Here is a 25,181-nt window from a genome sequence, read left to right on the forward strand (position 1 = left end):
TCATTTCTTCTGCGCCCCACTCCACCGAAAAAAGCCTTCAGATATTCTTCTTTGTGTTTTTTGTTTGTTTTTTTTTTAGCCAAAATAAAAGTTATGAAAATAGAGGTGACGCAGGTGGCTGCCTGCCGGGTGTTCTGCGCTAGGTGGTGACGTGAGACGAGGTCACAGTTCGTCCCGACCCCTGAGGATGGTGTACCGGTTCTCGCTGGGTGCTAGCTTCTGGAATGAGCTCTCTGGAGGATTGGTGCCCACCTCTTTGTTCTCCTCCTGCTGAAGAAACACACACACACACACACAATACATTTAGAATCTGATTTCAGCAGCCTTTTAACATTATCACATGATCCCATGAAAATCTTTGCTGTGTGAGAGAGCATTGTAGCAGTGGTAGCTCAACGGCTAAGGCTTTGTACGTTTTCTTAGAAGGTTAACGTTTGTATAAACGAGATAAATGTTAAGTCGCTCTTGCAAATGGCGTACACGTCAACATCCTCTCTCCGTCACACAAAGAACGCTAAAGCCGTGATTAAATATATTCTGCTTACTGCATGTTATCAATCAGTGATCTGGAAAGAGAGCTTGTACTTAAAACGGGGTCATTTAAACCCCAACGTTTTTAGAAACTCAGTTTCTATGCCACGATTATATCTGTAGCCGTCTTGCATCATCCAATCCAGTCCTGTAGCTTTCAGATGACCGTCTGAGCAGCAGATTTTAATCATATTTTTCCAAAGAGTGTTTACAGTGTTTCAGCCACATCACCATGAACATACACCGATCAGGCATATCATTATGGCCTATATTAATATTGTGTTGGTCCCCCGTTTTGCTGCCAAAACATGGCATGGATTCCACTAGATCCCTGAAGTTGTGCTGTGGTATCTGGCACCAAGATGTTAGCAGCAGATCCTTTAAGTTGCAAGTTGGGGCTTTCATGGATACTTTTGATAGATACTGACCACTGCAGACCGGGAACACCCCACAAGAGCTGCAGTTTTGGAGATGCTCTGATCCAGTCGTCTAGCCATCACAATTTGACCCTTGTCAAACTTGCTCAAATCCTTACGCTTGTCCATTTTTCCTGCTTCTAACACATCAACTTTGAGGACAAAATGTTCACTTGCTGCCTAATATATCCCACCCACTAACAGGTGCCATGATGAGGAGATCATCAGTCTTATTCACTTCACCTCTCACTGATCATAATGTTATGCCTGATCAGTGGACATACCAAATGAGAACTTACTCTGTGTGAAGCTCCATTAGAACAATAGTTCTTTGAGGTAAATAAGATTTAAATGCTGATTTTATTCATTGACTCTGCCCATGTACAGGCAACAAATGAATGAATAAAAGCCCAGATTTAAAATCTGCATGTCCCGGGTACCACTTATCAGTGCTTCCAGGATGTTACGCTTTTAAAATTTTGATAAATTAAATTAAATGCCATAAAAGAATTACAGTAAATGTAAAACTAAGCTGGGACATACAGGTCTCTCAGTGCTGGTGCATTAAAGACCCTGAATCCTCTGTTCTCTATGCAGATGTCAGCACTTGTTAATAGAGGTAATTGTATGAAACCTGCATTAATTCTCTTAAGCTCGATCTATTTTCCCCAGAACTGAGCTTCAGTCTGACGTCTGGGACTCGTCACATAGCCGACTTTGATCGTCGCAAATAACCGACCCAAATGTCATCTAAAGCACCGGCTGTATTAAAGATAGTAACTGATCCTTTGATGACGGTTCAAACGAAACAGATATCTAATATGGTCCCGAAACAAACATATATGCGCTTCTGCCTGCAGGTCTGTTAATAAATGTGATGAAATGCGGTAGAGCCGGACTCCATTACCTGATCTGTCGAAAACAGATGAAAATTTGTTATCATTTAATACGTCCTTGAAAGCTTCATCCTGGTTACACACAATTTCCTTTATTTAATAAATTAGTTGCATAGCACATTGGGAGATGATGAGCGGGAATCCTGATGCTAGCTTTCCTCTCTTCAGCGTGAATATACAACAAGGCATTAGCGCTGTCCTGTAAGTGTGGTCAGCTGTCTGAAGCAGGGTTTACAGCCGTCCTTTTAAGATAGGTAGGTAGTCTTTAATTGTCACATATACATTACTTCGCATATCCCATCCTTGGAGGGTTGGGGTCAGAGCGCAGGGTCAGCCATGATGACCTGCTGTATTGGAAATGCTCTGACCCACTAGTCTAACCATCACACTTTGGCTGTTCCTGCTTCCAGCACATCAACTCTAAGTACTGACTGTTCACTTGCTAAATATATCCCACCCCTTGACATGAGAGCAACAGATCCTTTAAATTGAGACTTGGAGACGCCATGGGTCTGATCTGATTGTCTAGCACATCCCACAGATACTTGATCGGCTTGAGATTTTGGAGGCCAGGTCAACTCCTTGAAGCATTTTAAGTTACAGTAGCTCTTCTGCGAGTTCGAACCATCCTTCAATGTCCCTGTCACTGGTTCACCAGCTGTCCTTCCTTAAACCACTTTTGGTATGTCCTAACCATCGCTCCAGTAACACCCTGCCAGACCTACTGTATTGGAGATACAGTCTAACCCACTAGTCTAACCTTCACACTTTGGCTTTTCTGCTCCATTTTTCCTGCTTCCAGCTCATCGACTCCAAGTACTGACTGTTCACTTGCTGCCTAATATATCCCACCCCTTGACATTTGCCTCTATAGCAAGATAAGCAATGTTACGACTGATAAATACTCGTGTTGCCATCCGACATGGGTTCAGTTAAACCTGTGCATCATTATATCAAGTGTAAGAATAACCTGTTAATAGCAAAGATCTAAAAATGCTCTTCACTATGACTGACAGTTCATCCGGTTGTCATTAAGAATCAGATGATTTCTCTGTAAAAGCTGGACTAGAAAAAGCCGGTGTGTAAAATGCATCTGTGTAGAGCATCACTGTCTCCTAGTGTCAGCATGAGCTTAAAACAATGTGATGCTTTATTTGGGGCTTGATTTACTGAAACAGAAATCATAACGTTTACGCTTCTGTAGCAGAGTGGATATGACGTAGCTCAGGAGCTGTGAGGAGGAACAAATGTTTTAGGAAAAATAGAAACATATCACTATCCATCTCTCCGACTGGTAGCCATGACATCACTTCCTTTGTCATCTCTCCGCCTCCTTCAACAGTGTTGTTGGGAAAACACCATTGTGTGAGAGAAGGGTTTGTGTTGATGAAACAAACAGATATAGGAAGTAAAGCCTGGCTGAGTTTTCTGACCTGTCCTGGAGTGCTGTCTGTAGGGTCAGGCCCATGGTGGAACTCTCGATGCAGCTTTCCTGAGTGGAGGTCTAACACAAACTGCCTCAGTTTTCCTGGAACCCTGCAAAGCACAAAGGATTAAAATAAAAAATAATAATGATGATGATAAAGTTTTTTTTTTTTTTGTCTGAAAGCTAGTGAACAGATGAAAAAATAAACTTGAGGAGCAGCCCTTGTTGATTTGATAAGCGATTGGCTAAGAGCTCGGGAAAGCCGGGCCGTCTCCAAAACCGCGCGTCTGTAACGAGATAACCACATTGTCTTCCCGCAGACGCCACGGTAACTCGAGCTCCTGGCCAATCGGTGACATCAAAGTCTGCAGAGAGGTGAGCTGATAACGCTGAGATTGAATAATAGTACACAGCGATTGTTAATGAAATACAGTGTGCGCTGAATTATGATGCTTTCTGGAAATGCACTGAATTTATTCCAAACCTGATAACGCTAAAATAAGTTATGTATACATCTGTACTGTGTGTTCACACACACACTGACAATATGTGGGCTATAAAAGACACTGTTAACTCACATACTGCTTCAATTAATTAAAGGAGCTAGGTTTAGAGCACTAGGGTGTGTGTGTGTGTGTGTGAGAGAGAAGGCATAATTAATTTGTAGGTATCTGGAGCTGGAGATAACCCACAAAGAGGTGGGGCTACAATTATTCTCTATCTTCCACATACTAACACACACACAATGAATAAAGGTTCAGTGAGACAGGTACTTACGAGAGGTCGTTGAATTCTGGGAAGACATACATGTGGCGGAAACTGTCTATAGCAATGACGGGGCAGTCGGCAGGAGTCTTCTGGATGTGTAATAGAGGGTGCCGAAACTTATCGCAATCGGCGTGCAAGAAATTTATAGAGCCTGTGACACACAGAGAGAGAGAGAGAGAGGGAGATTAGGACATAAACAGGATACCATTAACAGTGTTACTTGGCATCACAGCTATCTCTACCAATACACATATATTATTTGGCTTCAGAATTATTGGCACCCATGACAGGATGTTCTCTGAATAATTAAAATAATAAGAACATCTGAAAGAACTGGGTAGTGGAATATCTGTCAACATTTACAGCATTTGGCAGGACCGCTAGTGTGTGTTGTTTCGTTTTTCTCGGCTCTAGGTCTAGCCTTGTCTTTTCCTCCCTGTGTTGTATACGCACCCTTCTCAGTGATAAGCTGGCGTGCCACCTCCTGCTGGAACTTTTCTAGACTTTCTGTATCGTCCTTCTGATGGAAGAGGATCAGGAATGGAATGCCTTCTTCTGTCAGCTCCTACACACACATTGATATAATTATTTTAATTGTCTTTTCATAGCCTAATTAGTGAATCACTGACACATCCCAATCATTCAATCATGTGGCAGCAGCGTCATTCAGATACAGGTCAAGTGTTCACACTTGTTTTATTTTGTTCAAATAAAACATCGGCATGGGGGGAAAAAAGTGATCTCTGTGACTTGCTGGTGCTGGTTTAAGGATTTCAAATAGAAGCTGAAGAGGTCAAAAGAAAATGACCAGATTGGTTTGAGATAACCCAAAGGCAACGGTAGCATTTTTACAACCGTGGTGAGCAGGAAAGCTTCTCAGATGCCAAACCTTGAGGTTGAGGGGCTATAACAGCAGAAGACCACGTTGGGTTCACTTCCTGTCAGCCAAGACTGGACAGATGAGCCTGAAACTCTTGAGGTGTACCTGTATGATTTTGTGCCCTGAGCTGCTGCCACATTGAGTGACTGGATAATTGCACGAACAAACAAGGGTACAGGTGTTAATAAACCTAAAAATGGTGTGTGTGTGTGTGTTTACATATAATGATGATAATAAAGAGAGATCTCACCTCTCCGTTCTCGAAAGTGATTTCTCGGACCAGCGGCACACACTTGTCCTGCACCCATGCGTACGTCAGGTCAAAGTTTGTGAGTGAGCCGAGATACACCATGTCCGGAACGGTCTCTCCTACTGGCTTGTAGATAATGTTATCGCCACTGAACCTCTCGGGCTTAGACACCTCACTGAACAAGGGGGGAAAAAAATAACACAGTAAATGAAGGCCAAGAATTCATAGAATCCAAGTCTGACACCAATAAGAGCCATGAATCAAATGAACCCAGGCATGAAGAGTGTGTGAAGCTGAACACACACCCATTACACTCTATTAAATGGTCAGAAATATGGAAAAGCACGTAATATGGAAAACTTGAGTATAGGACACGCCCTCGATTTTTATCCTATTGCAAGAGGGAAACGGATCGCATTTCTTACTCGAATGCTGCCAGGAACACGCAGTCGTCTCGCAAGATATTTGCCACCCTTTCGTATGTGTGGTAGTTCTCGGAGTTCTTCTGGTCGAAGTAGCCGATGATGGTTCGCTTAGACCTCTGAAACAGACAGAAGACAGAAAAGAGCATGAGAGGATGGATGCAAAAAAAAAAAAAAATGTCTTGGACGATGCAGCTCATTGATAGTGTGTGTGTGTGTGTGTGTGGGTGAGTACTCACATCTACTTTGTTGACCTCTTCCAGGCTGTGGATTTCTGTGATCGGGTCCACTTTCTGTTGCCGGATGAAGTCGGCGATGGCCGACACTGACCTCTGACCTCGGTACTCCCTCTTCATCATCATCCCATTCCTGAAGAGCTTCAGAGTCGGGTATTTACTGATCCTGTAGCGTTGTGCTATGTCGGCTAGAAAGAGAACGCGGGCCAAATGGTTATAGTGCACAGAACCACTCTGTATATCTGCAGTGAGCAGAAAAGCATCTCAGAAAAGCACAACATGCCACACCTGAGGTTACAGACTCAACTGAAAGGCTGGATTATCATCACTGGGGCTTTTTTCCAGCCTATGATCCCACTGTACCCTCAGGTGTGCTTTCTGAGCTGCTTTTCAGCTCACCACAGAGGCACAGTCATTCTTTAAGCTCAAACTAGTCTAATCATTCTCCTGTGAACTCACTGGACCATGCCTGATGATGACATTAACTCAAACTGATTAGAAACCTTTACCGGTGTTCCTGATACACTTGATGGGGAGTGTATACAGATATTATACACACACACAAGGCAAAAGGGTGACTATAAGAAAACAGAGGCATATCTATTCTTTGAAAATAATCAAGAAATGTATAGCAGGCATGTCTAACAAAAGGATACGGGAACAATGAGAGACACAGCCAAAATTCTATCGGGTGGTTGATTGAAATTCTGTCTTATTCCGTGGCTTTCAGTATTTCTGCTTGGGCCACATTTTGCCTAGTCATGTTTGTACGTTTACACAGATCTCTATCACTACATCATTTCAGTGATCTGGTGTTTAAGACACGTCACGCGCTTACTTCCTGTGTGAACTACAACTCATCAATGGAAGGAAGTACAAAGACGTGTTTCACACAGAAAGCTAACTGTCTGTGTATTAAAAGTAAACCAGATACGTTTCCATTCAAACCAAACCAAAGGGTTTTTTTTCCCCCTAGCGTCACGGCCTGAACCGTGTAGTCGTAATGGTTATGATTTCTACTGAAGTGGCGTTGTGTATTCATTTAGTAAATATTGAAACAAACCGAAAACCTGAATGAAACGTAGCTGAACAGTAAGAGAGTGGAAGATGAGAAAGAGAAGGAAGACGGGGGGGGGGGGGGGCGAGTGTGAAGATGAAAGTGAGCCCCATACTGAGGGTTAAATACTCCAAAGCTCATCGGGTGGAATCTAGCTCTGTCTGTCACACATGGACAAATGCGCAGCGACACACACGCTCACGCGGCGGGGGATCTTTGAGCCGCCTTTACTTCACAGAAGATGCAGTTTTGTCATTAAACCATCAAACGCTTTATGGGTCATCAATAATTCTGTTTAATTTATTTTATCTGAAAGGCTAAACTGGGGTGTGTGTGTGTGTGTGTGTGTGTGTACACTCACTATGTTGGTCACAATCCACACGGGCAAACACCACCTGCGAATGTTCGGGATATTCTTCTCTCACCACATTTGAGGCTTCCTCGAAGATAGGGTGCAGCATTTGACTGAACCGACACCTGGACACACAGACGCGGATGGACAGAGAGAGAGACACACAGAGAAAGAGACCCAGAGAGAGAGAGAGAGAGAGAGAGAGATGGGGGGCAGAGAGAGAGAGAGAGAGAGAGAGAGAGATGTGGGGACAGAGAGAGAGAGAGAGAGAGATGGGGGGACAGAGAGAGAGAGAGAGAGAGAGAGAGAGAGAGAGAGAGATGGGGCAGAGAGAGAGAGAGAGATGTGGGGACAGAGACAGAGAGGGAGATGTGGGGACAGAGACAGAGAGGGAGAGATGTGGGGACAGAGAGAGAGAGAGAGAGAGAAAGAGACAGAGATGCGGGGCAGAGAGAGAGAGAGATGTGGGGACAGAGATGTGGGGCGGGCAGAGAGAGAGAGAGAGAGATGTGGGGACAGATGCGGGGCGGGCAGAGGGAGAGAGAGAGAGAGAGAGAGAGAGAGAGATGCGGGGCAGAGAGAGAGAGACAGAGACAGAGAGAGAGATGCGGGGCAGAGAGAGAGAGAGAGAGAGAGAGAGAGAGAGAGAGAGAGAGATTTTTTGGTTTAGGATAATAGAAATCCACATACACATTTATAAGGATATTTAATAATACAAGGTATTTTTTCCAACTAGGTACAGACTCCATCTAAGATTTTTTTAACAAAAAAGACTTTAGATAAAGCAAAAACTCTCACTGCCATTTCTTCAGTGTTCATGAACTACAGAAAGCCGTTCTAACACTAACTCTCTATTTTCTCTCTTTACTCTGGAACATTAAAGTCAAATAAAAGATCCCATTGATAAAAAAAAAATCTGCTGATTAAAATATTTCTTCATTTGCAGCCTGCTGATTTTTATTCTCCAGCTGCTGTTATACCTCCTTCCTTCCTACACTCATCCTCTTAAAAGATTTGTACGAAGAATTTTCTTTAAAAAGGGAGATTTTTAATGTACCTAGTAATTCTTAATATATCCATTTATTGATCAATTTGCCACAATAAAGGACACTGAGACAATGAAAAACAAATTCTAGAATAATTCGAGAATTATAAGAGTTTGTCTGAAAAACATTTCTGCACGTTTTGTTTGAAATCTTGAAATGAAAACTGAATGAACGCAGTATACGCAAACCATGCCCCATACCTAATGCTTCATTTGGCGATCAAAAAAATTATACTGTAATTAGATGGCCTACAAGCGCATATGTGCCAGTTCATGTCCCCTTTTTATATTTTAAAATTTTTCGTTTAAAAGGCCAACTATACCAAAAGTTTAAGAAGCATATTGTCTTTTATTTTAATTTATTTTACTTGATTATATTTTAGTTTATTTCATTATATTTTAGTTTATTTTATTATATTTTACTTTATTTATTTTTATTTCCTTGAACACAAAGGTAAAAAAAATAATTATATAAATTAAAATTTTATTTAAAACAAAAAACAAATAAAAAAAACAAATATATATACATACATTATATATATATATATATATATATATATATATATATATATATATATATATATATATATATATAGAGAGAGAGAGAGAGAGAGAGAGAGAGAGAGAGAGAGAGAGAGAGAGGAGGGGGAGTGCTTGGAAAGGGTACAAAACACAGTGTCGTACTCACCAGTCTGCATAAAAGTTGACTAAAGCCACTCCAGCATTGTCTGTAGAAGAGCACATTTCATTCCAGTTACTTCAGCAATAAACACATAACACATACACACACACACACGCACACACACACACACGCGCACACAAAAAGCAAGCGCTTACTGAGAATGTCGTCGATGTTCCCTGAATCCAGACTGGTGATCTCCCCTCGCCCTGGAGTGTACAGTCCGGTTATCTACAAAAACCATCAACAAAAGACACGATTATCTTTAAACCTCAGCGCTGAAATCTAAGCAGGATCGGGATAAAGCTCTGGTCTGAGGCGGCGCTCGGGACTGTGGGAGCGTGTGTGGAGTTTCAGATTAGAGTGAAATGTTTTAAGAGGTGAAGAACCGTAAACACCTAGTGGAGTGGAGTGGAGTGGAGGAGAGCTGTTGGTGAAGTGTGTTAAAGAGTTGCTCAAACACTAAACACTAAATAAACACAAACACTAAATAAACACAAACACTAAACACTAAAACACAAACACTAAACACTAAATAAAAACAAACACTAAACACTAAATAAAAACAAACACTAAACACTAAATAAAAACAAACACTAAACACTAAATAAAAACAAACACTAAACACTAAATAAACACAAACACTAAATAAAAACAAACACTAAACACTAAAACACAAACACTAAACACTAAATAAACACAAACACTAAATAAAAACAAACACTAAACACTAAAACACAAACACTAAACACTAAATAAAAACAAACACTAAACACTAAATAAAAACAAACACTAAACACTAAATAAAAACAAACACTAAACACTAAATAAACACAAACACTAAATAAAAACAAACACTAAACACTAAATAAACACAAACACTAAATAAACACAAACACTAAATAAAAACAAACACTAAATAAACACAAACACTAAATAAACACATTTATATAATAAATGGCATACAGTGTGCAATCTACTACCTGTCTTTCTGTTACTGTCTCTATTGCTGCTGGATATCTGGAATATCCACCCATCCACTCATCTTTCTATCCATCCATCCATCCACCCACCTTTCTATCCATGCATCCATCCATCCATCCGCCCATCTTTCAATCCATCCATCCACCCATCTTTCTATACATCCATCCATCTTTCTATCCATCCATCTTTCAATCTATCTATCTTTCTATCCATCCACCTATCTTTCCATCCATCCATCTTTCTATCCATCCATCCATCCACCCATCTTTCAATCTTTCTATCCATCCATCCATCCATCCATCCACCCACCCATCTTTCAATCTATCTATCTTTCCATCCATCCATCCATCCATCTTTCTCTCCATCCATCCATCCATCCATCCACCCACCCATCTTTCAATCTATCTATCTTTCTATCTATCCAGCCACCTATCTTTCCATCCATCCATCCATCCATATTTCTATCCATCCATCCATCCATCCACCCATCTTTCAATCCATCCATCCATCCACCCATCTTTCAGTCTATCTATCTTTCTATCCATCCACCTATCTTTCCATCAATCCATCTTTCTATCTATCTTTCTATCCATCCATCCACCCATCTTTCAATCTATCCATCTTTCCATCCATCCACCCACCCATCTTTCTATCTATCTTTCAATCCATCCATCCATCCACCCATCTTTCCATCCATCCATCTTTCTATCCATCCATCCACCCATCTTTCAATCTATCCATCTTTCCATCCATCCACCCACCCATCTTTCTATCTATCTTTCGATCCATCCATCCATCCACCCATCTTTCCATCCATCCATCTTTCTATCTATCTTTCTATCCATCCAGCCATCTTTCTATCCATCCATCCACACATCTTTCTATCCATCCATCCATCCCACTTGTGCACTATTCTGTGGCATTTTGTCATATAAATAGTGTGAGTATTTACACTGAAAACTCCAACAAGAACTTCCGAAACCCGGGTGATTCACTTATTATTCAACCGAAGTGTGGAATGATGGACCCTTCGTGCTTATATCGAGGAAAAGGGGGCGGGGCTACCAGTCACTAACGCTGGATGGATGACGCTGGATCCATTTGAGATGGTACGCCCCTTCTAAAATTCATACACTAGACGTAAGAGTACATAGTACATAGTGTAAGTGTGTAGTGTCTAGTACATGATTCGGGACGAGGCTTAGTGAGTGATTGACTTTATGCAGCTGAAATCTTTATTCAGTTCAATTCTATTCAATTTCTATAGAGCTTTTTTGTCTGAATGCAGCTTTACAGAAGATAAGAAATATAGTGTAAAAAGTTCAAGATTAATATTAGACTAATATTTACATTTATTTCTAATTAATCCCTAGTGAGCAAGCCTGAGGCGACTGTGGCTGGTAAGAGGGAACCTCATCCTCATTTCGGTGACACCGGAGGGTGTGATTATGAATAATGTCCTTTCTACAGTCAGAATTCTTGCTACGTCTCTGCTGATGAAGCGTCACATTCGTGCTTTAGACTAAAAGTCTTGGCTGTTCTACAGTCACACATCAAGACGTCATTTGATTCTGGCTAGCATCCATATTCTCACTGGGCTACATGTTACATGTGCCTTGTGCTAGCATCAGTTTCAGTCTTTGCACCGCTGCTCGGTTTAGTACAGTGTCCGAGAAGTGCAAAACTAAATAATAAATCAGAGAACAAGATAAGAAATCCAAAAACGCGGAAAAGATAGGTACAGTTTGCGAATGGAATTCTTACAGCTGATTGGATGAGACATCTGTCACTCAAGATATACTGAAAAGTACAGCATGCTGCGGCAGTAGAAGGCTGATTTGCGTGTATATGAACACTCCTTACATCCCTTAATCTGGAATAGTTTGGTTTTCTAAACATACCTGCGTTCTTTAGGTGTCTAAAGTGTTTAGTGTCTAAACTAATCTTTATGCCATGATACGCTATCAGAATATCCAAAATCACGCCATATGAACGTCCATCCTTAAAGTAGCCTTGAATAAATTTCCTTATAAAGTGAAATATATATGTTTGTAATTTCCTTTAAAAGATTTAAAGCTGTACTATCCAGAAAAAAAATGATTTAAAGTGAACGCAGAACTCCAGACATGTACAAGAAATACAGTTAGATACGCGGTTTCCTACTGCTTGTATATTTTGAGTGACAGATGTCTCGTCCAATCAGCTGTAAGAACTCCATTCGCAAACTATACCTACCTTTTCCAGTTTGTCCGAATTGTTTTGTTATTGTGTTTTGCACTTCTCCACCACCGTACTTTTGTCCCTGTTTCCGCGTCCAGATTCTGTAAAGACCATCTAGCATCCTTTCCAGCTAACACGTCTAATAAAACAGCCCCGGGTCAGGTGTATAAGTGCAGCAAGGGGGTGGGATGTGAAAAAGTTTGTTTCCACCACAATGAACAAGTGAAAATGAAAAACCATACAGAATTTGTTTTCAGCTCAGGAAGCTGAACAGGAAGACCGGTGTGTTCAGTCGGTTTCAATCACACCAGTTTTACACATACACTGAATACTAAGAGCGAGGGAAAATAAATCTGATCATATTTACACCTTGGCTCCTAATTGGTCACCGGCACAAGTGACATTCAAAGCATAAAGGAATTCCAACACACTCGATATCTGACTGACGCTAACTCGTTTACCTACACACATTTCAGTTGTTTGGTTTTGCAGTTTTGTTCTGCGATAGTTGTTTACAGCATTTATACGCCCTTATCCAGAGCATCTTACGTTTTATACAAAGGGTTAAGGGCCTTGCTCAGGGGCCCAGCAGTGGCAGCTTAGTGGACTCACAACCTTCTTACACCCTTACACACACAATCAATCAATCTCTCTCTCTCTCTCTCTCTCACGTATATATCTCAGGGGATTTGGGGAGATGTTGGACAGGGTGTCAATCTCTTACACATGTCTTTAGACTTGCAGAGGAAACTGGCATACCTGGAGGAAACCCCTGAAACATGGGGGTAACATTCAACCTCTATACACACAGGACGGAGGCAGGAATCTGAACCCCCCAACCCCCAGAGGTGCGAGGCAAACATGTCCTCTATATATAATTAAATCCACATTATAATACTTTAAAGTAAAGACTTCGGTGTTTGTGAAAAATTGAAGCGGCTACAAAGGAACAAGAGGGAAAACCAAACTATCTTTTATTTTAATTCCACTGGATCATTAAGTTCTCCTTAACACAGAACAAAGTGTAATGAAAGGCAACAAAATGGAAAGGAAGTTTCAAGGAATAAAAGGGGTGACTTTTTACATCAGACAAAAAAGAACTGGACTGTGCTGGACATAGTCAGACACACACACACTAAATGTCCTGTTTGCACGCACGTCACTTTACATTTATATTAGTCTTGTTACATGTGGTCACTTTAATAACTGCAATCACTGTATACACTGTTCTTTCATTGTCTAACATTGTCTTGGTCTTTACACAAAGTCGGCCTATATGTTGTTTGTCTTGTCTTGTCTTCCTGTACACTTCTGTTGTACGTCTTAAAGATTACACCTTAAGTATAGTTTATTTTTTTTAGTTTAATTTTAATTTTTAAATTATAGTTTAATTTTTTTTATCTCTATGTTTAGTTCTATGTTTGTCTGCATTATGTGTAGCACCTCTGGTCTAGGAGGAACGTTGTTTCACTTCACTGTGTACTGCATCTGCTATATATGGTTGAAGTGACGATAAAGCTTCTTTGACTTTGATACGAGTTCCCTGGGTTCGGATCCCGGGTTCGAACAGACAGGAGCCTTTCTGTGTGGAGTTTGCATGCGTGCGTGGGTTTACTCCGGGTACTTCGGTTTCCTCCCACAGTCCAAAAACATGTACATTAGGTTGATTGGTAATTCTAAATTGCCTGTAGGAGTGAGTGTGAGTGTGTGTGGCTGTCTGTCTATATGTGTGGCACTGTGATGGACTGGTGACCTGTCCAGGGTGTACCCTTGCCTTTTACCCGATTTTTTGTGTGCTGGGATAGGCTCCAGCAGACCCCCGTAACCCTAATTAGGAATAAAGCGGGTATAGAAAATGGATAGATAATGGAGTTCCTGACTGACTCGTCCATTGACGATCAGCGACGGATTTCTTCACCTTTATAGCTTAATTCTGATCAGGGACACAATGCATCAGCAGCTTATCCTGTAAACGCTGAGTGTGTGGCATTTATTTAGTAAAAAAACACCACACACACACAAACCTGAACCTAACACCTGTGGATTTATCATCTCATGCAAATTACCAATGAACAAACAAACAAACAAACAAAAAAGGTCATGCGGACACTATGAGGTCACCTGCTCTATTAATTCTGCCTCGGTTACATGAGAAACTTCCACTGCATTCTACCACACTTTCACTATCCATCACTGAAAATATCCCTGGTGGTGGTACTACCTAACTGACCTATGATGTCACCGCTGGCCCCATGCCCTCTTGCTGTAGGTGAGGAAAATCCACCAGAAGTCAAGAGGTTGTGTGTGTCATCGATATGTCATGTTTGCTCTGTTGCGTCCTGCGTGGTAGGTTAGTTGATACTAACACGCTGAAACGTGTGGTATGGTAAACAGTCTTGAGTTAAATGAAAACACACACAAGCATTTGGGGAAAATGAAAGGAAATTATATATATATATATATATATTTGTTTTAAATTCTAGAAAGATCAAATCCCGCAATTGTTTTCCTGTCCTTCTATATTAAATGTACACACATGTATCTGGCGAGTTGTGTTGCCGGAGATCTGCTCTATTCACACGTGTCGTAACGCTCATCTGAACAAGAAGCAGGTGACTGTTGGTTGGTCACATGACCAAGAACTGAGGAATAAGTATTAAAGCAGACTGTATGCAAATTTTACTGACATTTTAATTCAGATAGGATATAGAAGTGTGTGTGTGTGTGTGTGTGTGTGTGTAAAACCTGGGGTTATTCCACCTGACTGTTATAGAAAGTAAAATACAGCTTTCCAGACATGTGTATGGTATTATCAATAAATAAATAAATAAGTTAATTAATTAATTAATTAATTACAATAAAATAATACAATAAAATAAAGATAAAATAAAGATAAAATAAAATAAAATAAAGATAAAATAAAAATAAAATAAAATAAAATAAAATAAAATAAAATAAAATAAAATAAAATAAAATAAAATAATTGATTTGGAAAGAACTAATATCCCAGAGATACGCCAGTAATAATTTCACCACCATTATACCTCCTATGTCAGTTATTTATTAGTTTGTAATTATAAGACATAAGACAGAGGAGCTGTGAGGAAATGAAACATGCTGAGCTTTTCAAAAAAACAAACAAAAAAAAAGTTTACAGTAAGATCATCTCCCAGGATCATGCACCGTGACTAGCAGTGAATCTTCTCACACAATACTGGTTCATATCTGGACAGAATGTGTACCTGTAGAAAGACCAGCATTACCGGATCTGCTACTGGAAAGGCAGCATGTTTGAGTGTAAGTCCTGATATCATCATCATCATGATGATTTGCATGCAGGCACAAATCCAGCCTGTTTCACCATTGCCTAAAAAACATTTTCTTCCTCCTCAACTTCCTCCCACTGAAAAATAACATTTGAATGAATGTGGTGTCCCACAGGTCTGTATTCTATGTCTGTTCTTGTTCTCTTTTAATTGCTAAATACGATACTGTTTCTCATGCAAAGATGATGCCCGAGTGACATCAGCTCAAGAATATTTTTATCCACTGTGCTATCTGTATTTGTGATGCCTTCTGGCTCTACCTTTGAGTCACAGCTGAGCCCTTGCTTGCCCTCTGCACACAATATTCCTTGTACTTTACCCTTACGTGATAACAAGCATACCTAGTATTCTGTGTTTCTCTCTCTCTCTTGAGCTACACACATGCTAGCCCTGAGATACCAGTGATCCTGACCCCTTCTGCTCTCCAGACCTGCCTGATCATGCCCTACTTCTGCTTGGAGACTCATCACACAGCTCCACACGGACAACCTGGAGAGACATGGGATTGCTGTGGATAGTTCTTAGCACTTAGACACTGTTTTCCGCTCAAGTCTCCATCCGTGAACATCTGATAACTTCAAGGAGAAATGACTTCAGGTTAAAACTAGAATTTCCTGGATGCATTATTGCACTTTTTGACCATATAGTACACAGTTATAGACGGGAAATGATTTAGAATCACACTGTCCAGTGTCACCCGTACCAAACTGCTTTCCTTTGGAGTCTGGTTCCTCTCAAGGTTTCCTTCATATCGTCTCAAGGAGATTTTACTTACCACCGTCACCTCTGGCTTGTTCATTAGGATAAATTTTACATTTATAAATGATATCCTGAATTTACATAAAGCTCTTAATTCTCTAAAGCTATCTATCTATCTATCTATCTATCTATCTATCTATCTATCTATCTATCTATCTATCTATCTATCTATCTATCTATCTATCTATCTATCTATCCATCCATCCATCCATCCATCCATCCATCCATCTATTCCTCCACCCATCCTTCCTTCTATCTATCCATCAAACCATCCCTCCATCCATCCCTCACTCTATCCATCCATTCATCCATCCTTCCCACCATCCATCTGTCCCTCCACCCATCCTTCCTTCCATCTATCCATCAAACCATCCATCCATCTATCCCTCCCTCTATCCATCCATTCATCCTTCCCTCCATCCATCTATCCAACAAACCATCCCGCCACCCATCCATCAAACCATCCCTCAATCCATCCATCCTTCCACCCAACCCTCCTTTCATCTATCCGTCAAACTATCCCACCATCCATCTGTCCATCCATCCATCCATCCATCCATCCATCAAACCATCCCTCCTACCATATCACCATCCATCTGTCCCTCCATCCATCTATCCATCAAACCATCCTGCCATCCATCTATCCCTCTATCCATCCATCAATCCATTCCTCCATCCATCCATCCCTGCACCCACCCCTCCTTCCATCTATCCATCAAACTATCCCACCACCCATCTGTCCCTCCATCCATATCGCCATCCATCCATCCATCCATCCATCCATCTATCCATCAGACCATCCTGCCATCTATCTATCTATCTATCTATCTATCTATCTATCTATCTATCTATCTATCTATCTATCTATCCATCTATCTATCTATCCATCTATCTATCTATCCATCTCTTCTATCTTGGCCAGTCTTTCCCATGCTCTACACTGGATCGGTGAGACAATGTACAGAGATACTGTAGGACTATCGTAAAACATCATTCTGAATCCCACTGCCTGCTACCCTTCATGTGAGCATGATAAAATACACTTGCTGGAGTTTACTCTTCATTGAGCACAAGTAGTGGACCATTCCTAGTAAAGCAAGAGATTAAAAATGACTTAATTCCTAATTCAAAAGGTCAGAATTACAAAGTGATAGAGCATTATTTTTTTATTATCCAACACCACGGTAAATAATTTCAGTTGGGTTTAAAGATTATGGTGTGTCTTATCTGTTATCAAGAAAATGAATCATCAGCACAGGATGCCATGTGTACTATCCTGAATGACAAATTTACTTAAGCATTAGCTTATATTTGCTTAGGGATAGGTCGCGAACGTTCATAAACCATTTTTCCCATATACTAACACTATAACGCTACATAACCTGAGTTCTACTGCAATACAGGTCACTACGGCCATCTAGGTGTAAAAGAGCTAAGCATCTCAGTGTGTTTCTAATATGATAGTGAGCCCACTGACCCGGTAAAAAAACGACTCTAACCCGTCATAATAACGTAAACGCACACACACGGACAGTCCGTGAGCCATATGGCAAGCACAGCCATATTGCTGGCAGCTAGCGAACAGCGCTGCTTAAAATCGTCAACTAATCTCACTCCTACTGTCAGCAAAAACATAACAGAAGTACAAACGAGCCAATTCCAAGATTAATCCACGATCCACACAATACGGCACGCTACCCATAGTTAGACCTCCTAAGATCCTGGCACAATAAGAAGAGCAACACCAACTGCCACAATAGACCTAACAGATGAGGTAATACATGAATAAGGAAGCCTGATGGGACTGGTCGTAAACTGCTGCGTCCTGATACTTGTGACCTCTGAACACAATGGCTGTTAAGGGTAGACAGGGACTTCTCAGAACACGGCGTTCATGAGCTACGCAGGATTCATCGTCCTCGAATGCAAAGAGAGTCGGAAAATAGTTACTCTAACGCAATAAGCTGTGATAAGTGTAGAAGTGGATGACGGAGGAAGAAATGTTCCGGAGGTGTCAGCGATTATTCATTCGAATACGCATCACAAGGGTCAGCATTACGAGAATCCAGCATGAAACGTCTCTGGTATAGAAAAATAATTAGGCAGAAAACAAGCTTTAAATGTTTCCTGACTATAGACACAGGCATACGATCTCACTTCTACTGATACTAGGTCGCAGCAAAAGCTTCACTCTCAGATCCTACAGCTTATTTGACAGATCCTAAAGTTTTAAAAGAAACAGCAGTTCGATTTTCTTACACATAATACCAATAAGCTGAGAAAACCAGTTTGGGGAAAACTCTGTTATAGTCCAGAATGAAAGTTTGTGTTTTAAACATGCCTGAAGTTAGACGTTCCCTCACATCTCTTCATTCCACCAACTGCTGACTTAATATCACAATAATATCACAGGTTATCTCTCTTATGAGCTGATATACGAAGAAATACAGGCCACGTCTGCACTCATGATGATCCTCATAAACCTGTATGTGTGTATATATATAGTGCTGTATAATATGCATGCTAGTGACGTCATGGACCCCGTTGCTCGTGCTATATAGGATCTAAAAGGGTGAAGCTTTTGCTGTGTCCCAATTCGTCTACTATCCATCCTAAATAGTGTCCAAGATGAGAACCATGTTGAAAGAAGATTCCCAAAAGTACCTGGATAACGTGGATTTTTATCAGCTAATACTTCCCATAAGTCTTTGCGCGAGGAAGGAGTTTTAATAACAGACGCATTTAAAGGCGTTTCAGATAGATGTAAATGAAATTTCTAGGGAATTGTTGCATAAATGACAAGGGAAGTGTAAATAAAATGACGTGGGAAACGTAAACAAGGAATAATGGTTTAAGAAAAGCTGTGAAATGCAACAGAGTTTGTTTACAGTGAGGCTAACTATGCAACAACGTTTTCTTTTCCTTCACATGATGCGTTAATATGCCACGCAATCAAACGTCTATTTCTTCACAATTATTTCTATTAAAATCACTATTGTTTATATAATATTTTATAGATTTTATACAAGTTTTACTGGACCGGCAGCAAGGCCTGTGTTATAGCTTTTACATCACTCTGAGACCAGCTCAGCGCTTCCACATTAGTTCCGGGTTGTCAGCCAATAGGATTCGGCCACAACAGAGAAATCGACCAATCAGGTTTGTCTTAACGGAGTGGATGTAAGGGAACGGAATGCATCCCAAAATAACTCCATAAACTTGGGTTAAGTTAAATACCACACTGGATGGTTAAGACGGGGGGGAAAAACTGCTAAAGCGGTCAGTTATGTGGTTGTTTTTGTGCTTAAATGGCACGCAGATACATCAGGAGAACCTCCTGATACGATATCTCTCCTTAGTATTGAAATGCAACGTTTAACCTTCTGTTTGTTTATTTTTTTTCGTTACACACCGAACACCAAAAAACACCGAATGTTACACCGCATAAATTACCGTAATAACCGCAAATAAACGCGGATCATTTCCACATATCAGTATTTGTAAACACCAGCCATGACTTGAGCCAGAGTACAGACTTTATTATCCTTGAAACAGTTTAAATATACCGCGAGGTTCATGCAAAACTACGAAACTAAGTTTACTAGTAAAAAATAAAAAAATTATCAAAAAAAACGATTGGAAATAAAGGCAGCGTTCACTAAGCATCACTGTGAGCCAATAATACTAATATATTAGATAGCAGATAAAGTTAGACAGCTAGTTATCTGTTTGGAAAACCTCTCGCCACGTTGATTTACTGGCCGGGTGTCTTAAAAAAATACTTAGAAAAGTAACCAGTCATGCTAACTAGCTAGAAACCACATCAATCAGATCAGAACACACACACACACACACACACACACACACACACACAGAGCTAGCCGGGTTCAAATCTAACCGCATACAAGGCTTACTTTATATTAAAACGACACACGTGATACGAGATCTCTAACAGTAGTTTGTACCCGCGCTATATCTAGAACTAAAGTTTGCAATGCACTGTGAAATCGCATGACATGCACTGAACTCCTGCTTAGCCCTCGATGCTAACAGGCTAGCCTGCTAGCATAACTTGTAAGTGCAAAAAGGAGAAGTCCCGGTGATGATTAAAGTGCACGCAGATGCACGAGCGCTTACCAGTAGTATGGCGAAATAGTGGAGTTCAGAGGCGGGCGTGAATGAAGTTAATTTCATTGTACAGTGGAGTTGATTGGGATTCTGATGTTAAACGTTTCCAGTCTCTCGACACCACCTCCTCTCCTCTGCCGCAAGGAAACGACGGACAGTACGCCGAGCCGACTCCCGGAACTTCAGGGAATTCCGGATGGCGACACGGGGACTTGTGGGTAATGTAGTTCATTAGAGACGATTTTCTACTCAACAGCCCAGCACTGGAACTACAAATCCCAGACCACCGCGCATGCGGAACTTGTATTCCTCCGGTATTTGTAGTTTTTCACAAATGATCCAGATGTGTTTGCAGTATGGGGGGGAAAAAGTTTTAGCGGTCTGAATCCTACAGAAAAAGTGCTAAAACAATGAAAGGACAGTGAATGTTTTTTTTTAACAGAGTGAGCGGGGTTGCATGCAGCCTCTGAAAGCTACTCGTATTTCATCCTGAATGAGGTAAGTTGCATCACCGTTCAGGCTACAGAGAAACTTGAGCTGTGTTTTCTTTTCTGGGAAATCTGGCCACTGTGTTAGTTATTAGCTCTCAGTATACATGTTGCACAAGCTGATACCCATGACCAGGAAATGATGCGCTTTCCCAGCTGAACTCGATCGACTTCTTTATTGACAGTACAACATTATTGACAGTGTCGTTATAAGAGCCTTTAACTTTGGGAATAAGTGTTTACAGAGATCTATTACAGGTCGACTGATTTGCCTCCAGATGCAGTGATCTGCCATCATCGATTGTTTGCTCAGACTGTTCACTTGACTTTTTGTGTTGTATCTGTACCTGAAACTGTTTTTTATCTGTGTCTGAATGTTCTTCTGAAATTCAGTATTAAGATAAATAGTCAAAACAATTTGCAGATGCAGTAGAAAACAAGGAAATACACTATATTGTATGGGACACCCCTCCGAATCATTGAGTTCAGGTGTTGTTTTTCAGGGGTTGTTCTCGGCCCCTTAGTTCCAGTGAAATGAACTCTTAATGCTTCAGCATACCGAGACATTTTGGACAATTTCACATTCCTAACTTTGTGGGAACAGTTTGGGGATGACCCCTTCCTGTTCCAACATGGCTGCACACCAGTGCACAAAGCAAGGTCCATAAAGACATGGATGGGCGAGTTTGGTGTGGAACTTGGAGACTGCGATCCAGGCCTTCTTGTCTAACATCAGTGTCTGACCTCACAAATGCGCTTCTAGAGGAATGGTCAAAAATTCCCATAAACACACTCCTAAACCTTGTGGAAAGCCTTCCCAGAAGAGTTGAAGCTGTTATAGCTGTAAAGGGAAGGACAACTCCATATTACATTCATGTGCATGTAAAGGCAGACGTCCCCGGATCACAGTCTCCACTCTAATTCATCCCAAAGTGTTCTATCAGGTTGAGGTCAGGACTCTGTGCAGGCCAGTCAAGTTCCTCCACACCAAACTCACTCATCCATGTCTTTATGGACCTTGCTCTGTGCACTGGTGTGCAGTCATGTTGGAACAGGAAGGGGTCATCCCCAAACTGTTCCCACAAAGGAGCATGAAATTGTCCAAAATGTCTTGGTATGCTGAAGCATTAAGAGTTCCTTTCACTGGAACTAAGGGGCCAAGCCCACACCCCTGAAAAACAACACCTGAATTCAATGATTTGGAGGCGTGTCCCAAAACTTTTGTCAATATAGTGTATCTAGAGAATGTGCCTTTTTGGAAAGAGGTGGGACTGTGTGTTATGTGCCGTGTTATGTGACGTCACCATGAGCCTTGAGCTTTTAGTTTGACTGACAAGCTGTCAGAAAGCTCCACTCTGCTTAGTTATGTGACACAAAAACATGCCTGCAACTTGCCATGCTTGCAAACAACCAGACACAAGACAGAATAATGTTTAGATCTGTTGTTGCATTAAAAATCCACACATTCATTTACTCATTGTTAGTAACCCCTTTATCCTGGTCAAGGACATGGTGGATCTTAGAAACACTGGGAATGAGATGAGAATACACCCTAGATAGGTAGGACAACAGTTCCATCACAGGACACCACATTGATTTGCACCTGGGGGTAAATTAAATTCACCGTTTTAGAAGAAAGCATAAAGCCCACACAGACTCGGGGAGAACATACGAAACTACACACTCACACACACATACACACACACACTGTACCACACTAAGTTTTGAATGAGGGCTTCACAACTCAATTTTGCCTCCAGTCCTCCTACAAATGCTTGTACCACTGTCTTCCTATCAGAAAGAGTTAAACAGGAGTTAAAGCATTGCACAGTACAGTTACAGAGACAGTTCTGAGACAAAATTGTGAGCAACGTAAATAAAAGTATACAAAGGAGAAGCATTACATTACACAACCCTTTCACGGATCAGCCATAACATTAAGACCACTGGATTCAAACCACAAGCAGATTTTCTGAGCTATTATTTGTTTAAGCTGTCAATCTAACACACCACACCTGAGCAACAAGAAAGACGTGTTATATATGTTTACCCGATATGTTTATCCGATATTTTTGGACATTCTGAAAAATAAGCGGGTTTAAATAAAAGCTGGTACGTTCTTTAAGGTATCTAAATGTAAATATCAGGAAACGAAAGCTGAAATTTTGATCTATCCGCGCATGTCCCTCTTTTGAGCTTTTGACTTGCTGTTCCAATACTTTTGGATTTGTAGTTCATCCCACTGTTCAGTAAGGTTTGAGGTCAGGGCTTTGTGCTCTTCCACTCCACTGTTTCTAGAGACGTCTTCATGGAGCTCTCTTTGTGCACAGGGACAGTTGTCATGCTGGATCAGGTTTGAGCCTTTTAGTTCTAATGAATGGAAATTATAATTCTGCAGTATATAGAGACATCCTGTACAATAACGTGCTTTTAACTTTGCAGCTACAGTTTGGAGACGGTCCATATATGAGTGTGATGGTCTGGTGTCCACAAATGGTGTGACCATATAGTGTACATGTTGTTGTTCTTTTGGCTGCTTCCTGTTCGGGGTCATCCAGGCTTTAACCTAGATAACCTGGTTAGCTTGGTTAGCTTTTCCGTGGCTGGGTTAGCGCCCTGCCTGGGAATTGAACCTGGGCCGCGGCAATGAGAGCATGTGATCCTGCCATTGGACCACCAGCAGGCGTACCATACAGTGTACATATTTCTAAATATTTAAAAATGGTAGTATATTTTATATCAGACAGGTTTGCTTTGGCCACCACACACACACACACACACACACACACACACACATACACACATATGTAATATATATATATATATATATATATATATGTATATATATATATATGTATATATATATGTATATATATATGTATATATGTATATATATATGTATATATATATATATATATATATATGTATGTATATATGTATATATATATGTGTATATATATATGTATGTATATATGTATATATATATGTGTATATATATATATATATATATATATATATATATATATATAAAAGCACTGTATTTTGCTCAAACCCCTTTGTACATCATTCGGCATACACTAGTTTAGTAAGGTTATGATTTGATGCACATGTTCACAGCATTGTAGCTCACCAAAGCAAGTATAGTGTTTATTTATTTAGCTAGTTAGAATATTTGTCTTATTATATTGAATTTAAAGGTTAAGCAGATAATCAGTGAGGATGTGAGAATGGAGTGTAATGTATTCAGTCAGAAGAGCAGCTTTGGCCAGATAACCCGGAGCAGGTGTTCAGTGCTCTCTCTCAGTGTGTGTGTGTGTGTGTGTTTTATCCACTGTCTCTGATCCTCAGGAAGGTGCAGCAGAGCTGCCAGGGGGACCTGCAGCGATTCTTGGCCCAGCGAGGGAACACAGAGCTGGGCAACATCTGCTGAGGCCTCCTGCTTCCTCCTGTACTCCATCATGGTAAGAGTCAGTGGGTTGGTTTTCATCTAACTGTGCCGTTCTAATGATTTAAAACCAAACTAACCTGCTAACCATTTACCTGCAAAGAAATCTTTCAGTAGTATATTCAGTCATTCATCAATCAAGCTTAAAGCTGGGCTTCAGATTAGACTGAAGGATGAGGACATTAAGCATGATGACTGAATATTATTAATAACTTAAGAGTCGAGTCAAGGATATGTAGTGAGAAGAAAACAATACTATAATTGGACATAACACAATCACGACAGCTTTAACCTGTCAAACCAACACATTTTAAAAACAATGGCTGATCCAAAGTGCTGTACATGATATCATATAGTGTCATATATATTAAAATATTATCATTAAAACGGAGACTGTTCCAGAGCTCAGGACCAACCTCAGAAAGGCTCGATCATCCTTTGTCTTAGTATGATAACAAGGGACAGATCTTAGCAGACCTTAGTGTGACGTCAACACTAACCCGAAGATGGTTATTTTCCAATAACAGCAGATCAAGGACGTGATTTTTTTCCTCCTATACTGCAGCAAAAAAAATGTATTTACTATTAAACCTTACAAGTTTCAGACCAATGAAAAGTTAAGTTAAGAAGCCTTTATTTGTCATATACAGCTCTGGAAAAAAAAAATAAGATACCACTGCCCAATGTCCAGATTTGAACCATATTGAAAACCTCTGGAATGTCATCAAGAGGAAGATGGATGGTCACAAACCATCAAGCAAAGCTGAGCTGTTTGCTTTTTTGCAAAAAGAGTGGTATAAAGTTCCCCAACAGCAATGTGAAAGACTGGTGGAGAGCATGGAGCCAAAACGCATGCAAATCAGGGTTATTCCA

The 25,181-nt window shown here is 40.6% G+C and overlaps 2 protein-coding genes across 4 annotated transcripts in view; one reads left to right on the top strand and one right to left on the bottom strand.

Moving 5' to 3' along the window:
- Positions 1–50: 50 nt before the first annotated feature.
- erp44 (endoplasmic reticulum protein 44) lies at positions 51–20,545 on the bottom strand. Of its 2 annotated transcripts, none has more exons than XM_058376636.1 (11): positions 20,385–20,545; positions 9,117–9,189; positions 8,968–9,007; positions 7,244–7,359; positions 5,829–6,013; positions 5,593–5,708; positions 5,168–5,342; positions 4,491–4,602; positions 4,047–4,188; positions 3,277–3,379; positions 51–267 (listed from the first exon to the last, which is right to left on the bottom strand). In XM_058376636.1, exons 1-11 carry the CDS (start codon positions 20,439–20,441, stop codon positions 163–165), a joined length of 1,224 nt encoding a protein of 407 aa, XP_058232619.1. In that variant the 5' UTR covers positions 20,442–20,545; the 3' UTR covers positions 51–162. The 2 variants fall into 2 exon arrangements, with proteins under 2 accessions (XP_058232619.1, XP_058232618.1); XM_058376635.1 differs by having other exon boundaries at positions 51–270.
- A 131-nt stretch (positions 20,546–20,676) lies between these two features.
- Positions 20,677–25,181, top strand: part of invs (inversin) — a 47,743-nt gene continuing 43,238 nt past the window's right edge. For both annotated transcript variants that reach the window (XM_058376632.1, XM_058376633.1), the window contains exons 1-2: positions 20,677–20,873; positions 24,212–24,324. In XM_058376632.1, coding sequence (XP_058232615.1) covers positions 24,322–24,324 — 3 coding nt within the window. In that variant the 5' untranslated portion in view covers positions 20,677–20,873; positions 24,212–24,321. The remainder of the gene's footprint in view (positions 20,874–24,211; positions 24,325–25,181) is intronic.

Source organism: Hemibagrus wyckioides, linkage group LG23 (assembly GCF_019097595.1).
Source record: "Hemibagrus wyckioides isolate EC202008001 linkage group LG23, SWU_Hwy_1.0, whole genome shotgun sequence".
NCBI classification, from domain to species: Eukaryota; Metazoa; Chordata; class Actinopteri; order Siluriformes; family Bagridae; genus Hemibagrus; species Hemibagrus wyckioides.